This window comes from Harpegnathos saltator, unplaced genomic scaffold, assembly GCF_003227715.2.
Source record: "Harpegnathos saltator strain DR-91 unplaced genomic scaffold, Hsal_v8.6 scaffold283, whole genome shotgun sequence".
NCBI classification, from domain to species: domain Eukaryota; kingdom Metazoa; phylum Arthropoda; class Insecta; order Hymenoptera; family Formicidae; genus Harpegnathos; species Harpegnathos saltator.
The window spans coordinates 76,534-90,000 of record NW_020230076.1 but is presented as its reverse complement, the minus strand read 5'-3'; the positions used below and the strand labels follow the sequence as shown (position 1 = coordinate 90,000).

General features: G+C 38.1%; 2 protein-coding genes across 4 annotated transcripts; both read left to right on the top strand.

Annotated features, from left to right (window-relative positions):
* The first annotated feature begins 3,519 nt into the window (after positions 1 to 3,519).
* LOC105190507 (replication protein A 70 kDa DNA-binding subunit) lies at positions 3,520 to 7,696 on the top strand. Of its 2 annotated transcripts, none has more exons than XM_011153276.3 (13): positions 3,520 to 3,951; positions 4,019 to 4,066; positions 4,277 to 4,461; positions 4,673 to 4,818; positions 5,064 to 5,163; positions 5,387 to 5,534; positions 5,635 to 5,836; positions 5,947 to 6,059; positions 6,234 to 6,409; positions 6,557 to 6,740; positions 6,987 to 7,070; positions 7,163 to 7,357; positions 7,520 to 7,696. In XM_011153276.3, exons 1-13 carry the CDS (start codon positions 3,922 to 3,924, stop codon positions 7,622 to 7,624), a joined length of 1,716 nt encoding a protein of 571 aa, XP_011151578.1. In that variant the 5' UTR covers positions 3,520 to 3,921; the 3' UTR covers positions 7,625 to 7,696. The 2 variants fall into 2 exon arrangements, with proteins under 2 accessions (XP_011151578.1, XP_011151577.1); XM_011153275.3 differs by having other exon boundaries at positions 5,061 to 5,163.
* A 75-nt stretch (positions 7,697 to 7,771) lies between these two features.
* On the top strand, positions 7,772 to 13,344 carry LOC105190506 (uncharacterized). Of its 2 annotated transcripts, none has more exons than XM_011153274.3 (2): positions 7,772 to 7,955; positions 8,526 to 13,344. In XM_011153274.3, the coding sequence occupies exons 1-2, from the start codon at positions 7,932 to 7,934 to the stop codon at positions 9,675 to 9,677; spliced, it is 1,176 nt and encodes a 391-aa protein (XP_011151576.1). In that variant the 5' UTR covers positions 7,772 to 7,931; the 3' UTR covers positions 9,678 to 13,344. The 2 variants fall into 2 exon arrangements, with proteins under 2 accessions (XP_011151576.1, XP_025155327.1); XM_025299542.1 differs by lacking the exon at positions 7,772 to 7,955 and adding an exon at positions 7,965 to 8,260.
* The last annotated feature ends 123 nt before the right edge of the window (positions 13,345 to 13,467 follow it).

The following is a 13,467-nucleotide window of genomic DNA, read 5'->3' as shown; positions in this document are numbered from 1 at the left end:
CACTGGGATCTGATTTAACAATTAAGGAGGAATGCCAAGGGGGATAGGAAATGGAAGTAAAACGAAAGGAAAAGAAAAGAGAGAGAAGAATAGATAAAAAAATGAAACGAAAGAGGTCACTCAGGTAAAATAAAATATAAATAACTTACTGCTGGACTTCTCTGATCTTAGTAGACAATGAAAGGTGTGGTTGCTGCGTCTCTGTGAGAATAGATGCCTCAAGTTCTGCGCCAAGGACAGGCAGCTGGTTTCGGCAGGATCGCTCTCAATGGCCCAAGAAGGCACAAGATCGTTGCACCGAATAATTAACAAGTGAAGAATACTGGTTGGTCTAAGCCACAAGTTGGCTTGATTGTTAAGAAAACCCTGAAGGGGTGCTGGAGAGAAGCGTCTGTCCTGGGTGCTGGATCGGCGAGAAGTGTCTGAGGCTTTTGACTTTTCTCAAAAAGTCAGCTCGGTTGAGAGAGTGGGGTTTTTTAGGGGAATGTTCCAGATGATTATTTTATAGGAGATAAGATGCATGTGGCAATAAGAGGATTTCGAAAGACTTTTGTAAATAAAAAAAAAATTGTGGCAGCTATCTTAAGAAGTAAATATCGATATTTATAAGAACGATGTCGTGATGCTGGTATCAGTGATTAAGTTTGTAGGAAATCAAATAGGGATTAGGTTAAGATTATTAGTATTTCGGAGTATCAAAATTTCCAGAAATTGTTCGTGTGATAACTTGTGAGGTAGGTCGTGTGGTAACATGCCTGAGTGCATTTAGACGTGTAATCAGTAAAAATAAATTCGATTTCTCTTATTTATACATATATTATGTATATAACATAAGTTTTTACAAGTAAAACTTATCAAATTATTTTTCTTTTAAGATATATATGTACATAAGCTTTTAAAAGTAAAAATTATATCGTGTTATAAAAATTTAACACGTTTATTAATAGTGTCCAATATTAAAAAAATATATATTTTTAAAAGTTATTATTATTCAAGAAAAACCCAGCTACAAAAAATGTCCATAACATGAATTTTCACAAGTAAAATTTATCATTATTTATTAGAACACTGAGTTATATGGTTATTTTACTTGTTATTATAACAAATTAATTATTATAACAATGCAATAAAAAATATTTAATACAAAAAATCTTGGCGCGGCTGCACCAAAAACTATATCGCACTAAAACTTGTTTAATATATACATGACAGCATTTTTATTATAATAAAATGTACTTGTAAATGCTCTCTATACATATACGGTATAATGTTTTATTTAAGTTTATATAGTATTATAATAAATTATAAACCTTCACTATAGAATATACATATCGAATGTGTATATATTCTACATATTTTGATATTTTTTTATTCAAAGATGTTATTCTTATTATGTCATACGAAATGTCAATGATATCTAATTTGACTTTTATGTACATAAATCTTCAATATAGTTTTTGGTGCAGCCGCGCCAAGATTTTTTGTATTAAATATTTTTTATTGCATTGTTATAATAATTAATTTGTTATAATAACAAGTAAAATAACCATATAACTTAGTGTTCTAATAAATAATGATAAATTTTACTTGTGAAAATTTATGTTATGGACATTTTTTGTAGCTGGGGTTTTCTTGAATAACAATAAAAAAGATATTTTTTAAATATTGGACTTTAAAAAGATATTTTTTTTAAATATTGGACACTATTAATTTATTAATAATATTAATTAAACGTGATAAATTTTTATAACACGATATAATTTTTTCCTTTAAAATAAATGAGTACATGAAGTTTCCGCTTTTCGTTTGTTAGTTTCGTTAGTTTGGTTTTATTTTATCGTTCGTTTTTTGTTTATTGGTAAATATGACTTGGATCTTAAAAGCATATACGAAATGAGCAACTTATACAGAGAAAAATGAAGGGTAATCTATACGACATAACTCTGATAGTCAGCTTGACATTTTTGAGCTGAAACTATATTTGTGAGTGAAGTTTATCATTCAGAGCGTCAAGCTTACTATTTCAGAAGAATATCTTATAGATCACCATTTAGATAGTCAATCGTCCCTTCATTTTTCGCCGCATAAAAAGCTATAGGTCACCAGGTTTCACGAAAATAGGTTGATTTCTTGATTTTCGTGTCCATCATATTGGATTCGTCATTTTGAATTTCTGTATTCTTTTAATTTCATATTTTGCATCTGAGAAAGCTTCCAAATGTATAAAATTATAACAGATACCAATCTATTCATTTATAGTGCACTTCTAGATGTCAATAACAATACTAACTATACCTACTTGGAATTTGACAAAACATGTTATCATTAAAACTGAGCTAAAAGCAGACTAAACCGAATCTATACATACAATCTATATACCATTTTTTAGAAGAAGAATTCACCTTTACAGTGGTGCAAAGAAAACGAAAATATCTCCTTTTTTGATTAAGTTATGGATTCTTAAATGCGTTTCTGCACTGAGAAAAATATCCGAAATATCCAATTGTTAATTTCGTTATCCGATCAAATATCCGATGTATTTAATCGGACATTTGATCGGATAACAAAATTAACAAGCGGATATTTCGGATATTTTTCTCCGTGTGGTAACTATAGTTACTAATAGGCGTTAAAGAGTTAATTAGACGTCAATTGGAAGTCAAATGTCTACGTTGCAATCGAATGTCCTTTGTATGCGACATACATTTACATTAAATGTTATACAACAAAAGATGTCACTGCGTCAGGACTGACAATTGATTAATAACGTTGAAAAATGTGCGAAACATTGTATGCAAAGTTCAAACATTAATACCTTTCTGTCCGATATTCAATCAACCGACAGGAAAGACAGTCTCGAATGACTCAACCGGAGGGATTCAACCGACAATTTCGATTCTACGAGCAACCATCGCACGATGTTACCGCCACACTCTGCGAAAGGATGTGCTCAGAATGTGGACATTCGCGTACGATAACTAATGCCCAATATCTAGCGAAGTAACAGAACTGATAGAAGAAGGAAAAGCTGGTCATAAAAACATTATCGCCTGTCCCGATACGTTATCCAATTTTTTACTGCTGATATTGATGGCGCGGGGAATTGCAGAAAGCTGCACAAAAGATGTGTCCCACCACGTATGATGGTCCCCACTACTTGGTTAGGTTGGATGTGAATGTGACTAACTCTGACAGGTCCGTACTTAGATGCAACGTCTCGCGAACCGCGTAGATCTCTTCCGTTTTATTCTCTCTTATCAAAAATTCTGATTCTCGTGCAAAATGAGTCAGCCGCAGATGCAAAGAAATTAATAATTTTTTTTATTGTTATATGTGAGTTGTATATTTTGCTAAGTTTCCGTAAATAATCTCTTAAGATTTCCTATTTCTTTCCTATGACAGACTAAATGATATTGCGTATCTCGATTAAATATATACGCTACTTATCGTAATGTCGTTATATAATAACGTTCACCATCGCGCATACATAAAAACTCATAGTCACTGTTTAGCATTCAGTGACTCTATGAGCATCTGGTATTGTTGAGAAAGGCACGGAGAAGATGTGCATTTTGAAGTACTAACAAAAGGAAAGACTTACTCTTTTAATTTCATTACTTAATGCTATATTACTTGCCTATCAAGTGATTTTAGAGTTCTTCGCGGCATTGTGACGAGAATTCTCGAGAAGGTATCTGTTGTTCTGGAGGGGATATAGATAAGAACTTGTTTTATACGTCAGCTTGGACCGTAGTTAGTCTGGTGATAAAAAGCAATGGATCGCAGTCGACCTTAGTCATTCGACGAAAAGACTCGAGGACAGCAGGTCTATAGTTCGTCACTGAAATTGGAAAATTTATCTTTCGTATTCGTCGAGAGAGCTGTTAAGATTCTTGATTATATCGATAATAATCAGCAATTATGTGTAAATTAAGTTCAGGAGCATTGGATGTAAGTTTTTCGAAGGTGTATTGATCGATCGTGCCTTAACACTTAATAACCAAATTTTCCTTTGCAGCAAATCATGAATGGCCGAAACATCAAGGAACCGATACTTCAATTATTGGTAAATATATATGACGGTTAATTACGTCAAATAGTTATTATAATTCTCAGTTTTCCGCTTTGAAAAAACTGCAAGATGAAGTGACAAGTGAGCTATGAGATAGTGAGTGTGAGATAGTGTGTGAGCTGATATGTGAGATAGCGTGTAAGAAGAAATAACGAGCAATTGCTAAGAGAAGAAATCATCAATTTGTTAATTATAACTTTGCAGAGTTACAGAAAGCTGCCCGGTGCTACCTTCGATTGGTACAGATTGGTCGTGTCCGATGGATTGAGAATAAATCAATACGCGATGTTATCCACTGAGTTAAATCGCTTATTCGAAAACGGTACTTTGACAAATTATGCAGTTTTCAAAGTATCAGATTATAAAGTGAGCTCGACAATCGACGAAAAGTGTGTATTTATTTTCTTATATATTTTACAAATTATACACCTTTTTACCTGCACGCGCGCGCGCACGCGCGCATGTGTGTGTGTGTGTGTATATATGTTTCGTCACATACAACGCATAAAGTCTCATTCAAATTATTAAACGGTTAAAAAGTTAAAACGAGCAAATAATTTCGTGTGCATAAAGTTAAGCTCTCTATTCAATATTTGTTAGGCAAACGTTAATAATAATGGGTGTACAAGTGTTAATTCCTGGCAATGATGTTCCGGATATAATAGGAAGTCCGACTGCAAAAGTTACAAACAAATTCGAGCCTGAAACGAGCAAGCCTCACTCATCCACTGTTGTGCATCACGAGGGTAACAAACTTTTACAATCTCTTTATTTCAATTAGTTTTTATTAGAATTAGTCCACTTTGTACGTATGATTATTGCGATAATTGTAATATTATGTAATTATAATAAGTATTATGTCTGTGCGGTAATATGTATGATATTAATTTAATTAATTATAATATAATTATTATACAATATGTATATGTTATAATATAGTATATATTATATTTTGTATCATGCTGAATGAATAATCTATTTCCGCCAGTAGTGGAAGATAACATGCAACCGAGTACTATTTCGAGAGATACAAATAATTCCTCTCGTCAAGAATTCGGAGTTCCGATAATAACATTAAGCCCTAAACACAGGTGAGAGTTTGTGTAGAACGTATTTATATAAACAAAGTCTGAAAAAAGCAACAAAAAGGTAACTCGCGTTCAGAACTGTTTGATACAAGATCTAATACGAAAATGCTGCGGCGACTTGTTGAATTCAAATGGTTCAAGCTAGCAAATCATGAATAATGTAATAATAAAGATTAAAAACTTTAAATATATCGATTCTTCAATGATGATCATCGATATTATTCAGGCAGGCAATCAAAGCTCGCGTGACCAATAAATCTTCGATTAAAGAATGGAAAAACAAGAAAGGCAAACTGTTCTCCATGCACCTGCATGACAATAGCGACGAAATTAAGTGCGTTGCATTCAACGATAAATTATACAACAATGTAGAGGTACGTACATTATTGCTGTATCGTTCGGTTATCACATTGATGTCATATTCTGCAGAGGATCGAATTAACGACCTCGATTCTTTCATTTTTGTTCATGCAGAATAACAAGGTATACCATATCTCGAATTATGAGCTGAAAGATTCGGACCGACGGTACAACAAGTTGAAAAACCAATACGAAATAATAATCACCGACGATACGAGAATTAAAGAAAGTCACGACGATGCGGACATTCCGTCAATACACTTCGACTTTTGTCCCATCAGTCAAGTGGAAAATAAGCAGATATATGATACGATCGGTATATAATAATGATAAATTATTACATCGCATTTGATTTGTTCTTAACTTACACGAGTGTCTATTGATCTGTCGATCGTAATATTACTATGTGTTTTACGTCTGTGACAGATGTCTTGGGCGTCGTTGTAAAGTCCAACCTGAAAACCTTTACAAAGCAAAGTAACGAAAATTTCAAAAGGGACATCGACATCGTTGACAACAGTCAACCAAGTGGTGCCAGGGTATGCAGTTGTTATTCGAATCATTTTTCAATAAAATACTTTTTAAAGCGTCAACGTTGCATGAGATTGTTGGCTTATTCGCACATTATAGATTCTATCATTTCGTTATCTTCAAAATAAACTGATCGATTTTTTTATATTCAAAATAAACTGATCGATTTTTTTATGCGTCAGATATGCGTTACACTTTGGGGACAGCAGGCACAAGAATTCGACTGTAACAATGGCACGATTTTAGCCATTAAGGGAGCACGTGTCGACGAGTTTAACGGAAAGAGATTGACCATCATAAATTCACCCGAGAGATCGACCATCATAAGAAAGGACCCGGATCTTCCGGAAGCACGCGTGTAATACAATCCAGAAAATGTCTAATGAATATCCTCGTATATATGAGCTGCTTCTGCTTAATAATTGGCACTACATTTCTTTTCGACTAATGTAGATTTTCCATACGACTTATTTCATTTTCGTTATATGTATAACTGACCTTTCAGATTACTCGAATGGTACAGAAGCTATTGGTCGAAATTCAATTGTACGTTCCGCACGATTCGGGAACTGACCGAAGCGACACTGGGCATTACGTCGAACTTTTTTAAGGTGATGGCGATCATTGATTCAATTCATATAGAGAATTGTATCTACAAGGCGTGCCCTAAAGATAATTGCAAGAAGAAGGTAAGTTGAGCGCAAGAAGGATGTGTACATGTTTCGTAAAATAGATATATTTTTGTTTCGCATCTTTGTTCGCGTGTATAATTATATAAACTGAAAATAAGACAAGCGTATAAATCGGAGAGAGAAAATTTAAAAAAAAGCTGGAGAGGAAAAAGATGTGCAAGCAAATTATTACGCATATTATCATGTGCAAATTATTATGCAAGTTATTGCATATCAGCAAATACTATCTAGGAAAATTTTCAGTTGACCGAACTAGCTTTCGAGAAATACAGATGCGATAGTTGCAAGAGGGATTACTTAAACTTTAAGTACTGCCTGCTGTTGAATGTACGTATTAATTTTCATCGTATCCTCCCAATTGTCTACATTAGCTGTCTGAATAATAAGTACGTTTGATTTGCTGTCGCAATCATTCCCAGATGATCATATCGGACATAACGGGCAATCATCGAGTTACCGCCTTTGATGAAGTGGCTGAGAAGATATTGGAGATATCGGCTCAGGAATTGGTCAGATTGAAGGAGAACGATAACAATGCCTATATACGGAAAATTGACGAGGCGGTACTGAAAAGATATACGTTTTACCTAAAGGGGATAGCGGAAGTTTTTCATGTAATTAATTTTATCATGCATCTTAACAGTTCAATAAGTTCATATGCGCAATTCTTGATATCCTTTATAAGCATCTGTTTTTTTTTCCTTTATTTTAAAACACTTACTTTGAGGAGTCAAATATAAATCAATCTACTTTTAATGATGTTTGCGTTATTTCAGGGCCAAAGAAGACCAAAGTATACTTGTATATCGATCGAGCCGTTAAATCATCATATTTATTTGATGTATTTTCTACAAAAAATTAATGAACTCTTACCGAACTAAATTTTGATCACATAAGACTCAACGTGTTTTGAGAAGGAAGATACGTTTGAAATTTTACACAGAAAGATCCCGATCGATGGAAGCTACAACTTTATTGAGCGATGATAAAAGTGCCAATTAAATATCGCTAGATATAGGAATAGACTCAAGTGATTTTTTTTATCATGATCGTTGCGACGATACATGAAGTCATATAAATAAATATAAAGACATACTTGCCACGGGATTGGTGTCACCTTGCTCAGTATAGATTCCAATCCGTGACAAGGATCATTTGTGCGGCGAGATAATAGCGAACGGAGAGAAGATGTCTAGGATATTCTTGAGAAAGGTAAAGAGAGGGAAATAGAGGATAGGATGGGAGGGGAGGGAAAAGGCAGTCTTAGGCTCATCCTCGCGTCACTTTCACTTGAACTCTTTGTGTCGCCGTGCAAAGATTTTCTAGACGGTGTAGAGCGCTCCTGCAACATTCCGATGAATGTACATATAATTCGCGCGTGTGTGATTGCTACGTAGTGATTCAAAATTTTTCTCCCGCACCATCAACTTTCTCTCGAAATGGTGCTCCGCTGGACTCTGCAATTTTACTTCCTACGATGCACACTGCTCGCTGTTGTCCGCACCGAAGAAGTTTTTGTAAGCGACAATTCCAGAGATCTCTCGATCGTCTCACCCCTCGTCCCATTTCTCTCAGCGATATGAATCCCCTCGTTTCTTGCAAGTCGTTGCACCGCGATAGCATTTCCTAAAAATCACGCGTGTAAATTTGTATCGCTCATATTTTACTGTGTCCTACAACTATTTTCCCGCAGACCGACCATGCATTTCATCATCTCGATTTCCGATAAAATCCGAACGAGTATCTGTCGACCGTGCTATTTACGACCGTTCATTCACGCAGAACACCACTCCGCCGGCCATCAGAACCAACTTCTCCTGCTTCAACCGGCCTATGGGATTTTACGCTGATGTCGAGGCCAATTGCAGAGTATATCACACTTGCGACGATCACGGGAACAAGTTCAGCTATCGGTGCCCCGAAGAAACAGCCTTCCGCCAGGACGCTCTGATATGCGACCACGCTTACCTCGTCGACTGTCAGGCTACCGTCCATCCGCCGAATCGATTTCCAACCGAGAACACCGGCAACAAGAACAACGCGGCACCTGCGTCAAGACCATCAGTCAGCCCCATCGACTCGCTCGACGATCATCGACTCTCCTTCTCGCGTTCCTTTCAGGTTGTCCAACGACCCGACAAATCCGTGCCTAATAGACTTCAATCCGGCTTCGTGTTTAGCGCCAGCCTGTTTCTGAGGGATCGCGATCGGACGCGGGATCGTGCCGCTCCGCGCACCGCCGACACCTCCTCCAGGAGGTGCAACGTCGATTCGAAGGACCGATTCGCGACAGCCTCGACCGTTCGAACGCTTACCGAGCGGTTCAACTCCTGGGACGTCCGTAATGATAAGTCGAACCGTGCGAGACCGGCGCAGTCTCTGTCGCTGTCGGAAACCCGCAGCTTCGCGCGTGACAAGAGTGCGACGGTGAACCTCCGACGTTCGTTCGAGCCAACCCCGAGTCCTTTGAGCTTCGGGAGAACGATAATGCCGGATAACGTTACTCAGCGCCCGGCTTTCCCACGTGAAAAGTCCATCTTCTTGAACGACGACCATAACTACCGTCCATATTCGGAGACGCTCAAGTCGATCCAAGCTAACGCCGTTCGGCCGATCGCCGACTCCACCACGGAGATCCCGGTGCACGCGCTGACGCTCTCTCTGAAGCCGTTGGTACCGAACGAGCTGGAGTACGATCCGTATTACCCCAAGCAACCGACGTCCACCGAGGCGTACTACACACCCAGTAATCGCAACGGGTTCAACGCGAACGTTCGTGTTCCTACCTCCAGCCAGGTACCGCCGGCAGCAATCTCGCATCTCAACCTTCCCTTCGAGATCCCGCCTGTCCTACCCGATCTAAACAGCCTCGAGGACTTGGTCGATCGTCGTAAGCTCTTCTATATCCCGCGTGTAAGTGCAAAGTCGATATAACGAGCCATTCTACTTGAAATCGCGTCGAAAGAGCGTCGATTCTCTTATCGACGCGCGCTGTAAAGGCGGAGAGTCTCACAGGTAAATATATAGAAAGGGTGACACACTTCACTGATTTTATATGTATTGAAATTGATATATATATATATATATCAATTTCAATATATTTTAATATATATATATATATATACACAGTACATAGTAAAACGGACATTTTGTAAGCTTGAATTTAAGTAAACTTAAGTCTTGCGCAGAGATCTTTGTCCATTTTTACAATGTCTCTATTTTAAGGCGAACGATTTTATCGACAATCTAATAAAATGTAAATTAATAAAAAAGAATTAAAGATATATATAAAACCGTGGAGTCGTATATATCTCAACAATTAACGAGGTCGTTTCCCATCTCGCTCTTTTGACAAATCACACCTAATTATCATTTCTACAATATATATATATATATATCAATTTCAAAAAATCAGTGAGATATCACCCTCTCTATATATTTACCATCTCAAGCCATCGATTTTGTTGATCAGTCGTGATCGATTTCAAAGCGTTACAAATTTACGTTTGGAACATAATTTACAGAACATCAATCAAATGCGTCTCTTTCAGTCTTTCAGTGGGCGGTGATCGATGTTGAGATATTGTTTGTTTCAATCCCGATCGAACGGTGTTCTGTAAACGGCGCTAACAGTCTGTCCATGATATGTTGGATATTGATCGAATGTCGGAGCGTATTGGTTAACCTGGTTATTAATCTGTCACATTTAACACGTAAGAACTCAAGGGCCTTTGTGAAACCTGAAAATAACAGCGGGTATTAACGAGTACTCAGTTATCTTGCCACTTCGAAAGCGACGATTCCTCACCACAGCACGTAGCTCTGATCAGCAACGAAATCTTTGACCTCTCCGATGAGCAACGACACTTCTCTATGAGATATTGAAGATACTCATTTTCCTCTCGGAGTTGTCGAATGTTTCGACACAACTCCTCCACTTGTGCTTGCTGCTGCGTAACTTCTTCTGTTATCCGATTACCCTCTTCATCCCTCTTCGAATAACGTACGGTGCTTTCCTCTTTTCTCAACCTCTGCATCTTTGTCTTCTTGACTTTCCGTCTATCATCGTCTACTTTTTCACTTCCGGATCCAATTGTCGTAAGCAATTCGCAACATGGACGGGACTAAAAAAATGTGATACAATTAACGTATCTCTCTCTATCGCTAGTTACTTCGTACTAAATCGTCTACGATAAATTCTTTGTTTTCTGTTTTGCATTTTGTTGCATCAAAGTTTAAAATATACGTCTCACAGTTACAAATCAATTGCACTCGCGCGTGACACAAGTATCCGCACTACCATTTTAGTAAATGTCTGCAATCTTGGCCGGGATATTTTTCGACACATCTGACAGGTGCATTTTGGGGAAGAAAATTGTCCTATGTACAATAACTTTGATTTCAAGTCTTCTCTGGTATCAACTGCTTCAACTTCTGAAGTGATCTTTTCCTTCTTTTGTGCATAAATGTCGATATTAGCGCTGCCGCTCTCCTCAGAAAGCGGAGGAATCCTTCTATGAGCGAAGAAACGATTGCTATTTTGCGTCGTTTCAATGGGAGAAGCAGTTCTACACGGGATTATCCTCAAATGCACATCGTCAGGGTTTCTCGACGTAATATCGCAACCTCGATTATGACCGCCAATTATCTTCCTGTCATCGAGAGTCGATTGTCCAGACGCCTTCAAAGAATGCTCCAGGTGAAGCGCGGTGCCGCAGAGCGCGCAAACTGAGCTGGATGTGGTCGTAATAGTTAGTCTTGATCCAGGATTATTTTGCTGATGGAAAAATTACTTAGTACTACTTCTTATCCTCCATTTCTCCCGATCGTAATTTTCACCTATTCCTTGCATCGTGCGAAGAAGTCGAGTAATTCTTTGGTAAATCAGACAACAAAACTACTTCTAGAATATTAGTTGTAAGAAAGTGTGATAAAGATACTGTGAAAAACACGAAGAAGCAGAGAAAAGTTTAAAGATGTGAATATGCAATTTTTAATAATGGATCAAGCGTTAATAGTTTTGCTAATTTCTGTGTCTTGAGTGTTTATTTTAATATATTAATTTAATAAACAAATATAAAAGTATTCTTAAAGAGATTTCTTCCCTAAAAGAAGATTCGTGGATTTTATCGTAATCTTTGGAGATGAGAAATGTGTAAGAAGCTTAAATACGACAAAGATATGCAATACAATTTGAAAAAAAAGTTTCATTACTTGATCATTCTTTTCATCTCGCCGTAACAGGCTACATTGCGTCGAAGATTCTAAGCTCGATTCTGAATTCTGTTGTTGTCCTTTTGCGACATTCGCGATTGATTGTAATCTCAGCGCGGCTTCTTTGATCGGTTGCAATAAATCACGCAGTACAGTAGCCTGTTAAGAACTCGTTATTTAGATCCGGTGTAGGATAAAGTGGTTGTGATTAGATTATAATTTCTCGGTATAAAATAAAATTTACAGCTTGACGGAAATGATCTACTTGTTGGTCACGATCATCGTCGTGCGTGAGCAAAGGATAAGGTTCTCTCAATCTTCTACAGATGCTGTACGCAGGGCAAGGAGACCTCTCAAATCGCGCAAACGTATCATCATCGACTGTTGAATTGGACAGAATGTTTCGTCTCGTGGGGATTGCGTTGGTAATGGGACAATACGTAGCGATACTTTCCGTGTCGCGCACGGCTTCCATCATTTAGAACCCTGAGCAAACTCGTGGATAGCGGTGACAGAAATAACGGTTCTCTTCCGCGGGTATCGGCAACGACCCCGATAAGGTCGAATCATATCTTCGCGTCATTTCAGATCATCATGTCGCCTGAAACTCGACAACGTCGTTTGTTCTTGACATTAGTGACAAATTTCGCGGCGCAGTTGTTCGTCCAATCGTTCGTTCTCAGGTTGTCAAAATTTTCTTAAATAATGGCTGATCTCCCGAAAAAAGCAGCAGCTGCCGTTGCCGCTGCGACTGCAGATGCCGATGTGACCGCGCGTACCGCGGACAAAATCGACACCGATAAAGCGAGCTACTGGCAGCAAATGTTGAAGAATTACAAGAAGAGGAACGCTTCGCTCGAGAAAAGACGCAACGCTCTCGAAGAGAGGGTCCGCTTCATGGAGTACACCCTGCCGTCTCTGCTGGTGGGTGCAGCCGCGTCTGCTACCCACGATGACAAACGAGAGACCTCTAAGGAGCCTTAAAACATCTCCCAGAACAAATCCGTTGCTCAAGAGCGAGACTGACGAGACTTTGGTCCTTCCGAGAAAATTGATCATGATGATCGAGAAACTGCCGATGCCTCTTCGTTATTATTGATTAATTTGGCTGAATTCTAACGATCTCTGCGGCATATCGCGATGAACGCGACAGATCGTTTATTGAGGTGAATTGTTCGGTTTGAAGATAATTTCACGGTAAGAGATCGGGAAAGCAGATTTATTTTCGAAATTGCGTTTTCTTGCAGAGTTACACGTGAAAATGCACGGAGAACGTCAATTCCGCGATACTAAAGGGATCTCTGAGTGAGGCAAACCGCAAATCGCGCTCTACAACACTGCAAACCTGAGTGTGTTTTGACACGTATAAGCTGAAGCTTTCTTCACGCGTTTCTTGTCGTCTGAAATCACGTCATTTGATGCATTTCGATATCACTTAACGCGTTTAAACGCGTTAAACGACGTGATTTCAGATGACAAAATAAGCGTAAAGGAAGCTTCAGCTTAACAC

What these genes read in the sequence shown, in the direction of transcription:
- LOC105190506 (XM_025299542.1), top strand. Translation starts at nt 8,183, where the DNA reads ATGGTGCTCCGCTGGACTCTGCAATTTTACTTCCTACGATGCACACTG. An exon ending in TCCGCACCGAAGAAGTTTTT is followed by an intron (nt 8,261 to 8,525) that starts GTAAGCGACAAT and finishes TCATTCACGCAG; the next exon opens with AACACCACTCCGCCGGCCAT.
- LOC105190507 (XM_011153275.3), top strand. Translation starts at nt 3,922, where the DNA reads ATGTGTAAATTAAGTTCAGGAGCATTGGAT. An exon ending in TAAGTTCAGGAGCATTGGAT is followed by an intron (nt 3,952 to 4,018) that starts GTAAGTTTTTCG and finishes TTTCCTTTGCAG; the next exon opens with CAAATCATGAATGGCCGAAA. An exon ending in GCAGATATATGATACGATCG is followed by an intron (nt 5,837 to 5,946) that starts GTATATAATAAT and finishes CGTCTGTGACAG; the next exon opens with ATGTCTTGGGCGTCGTTGTA.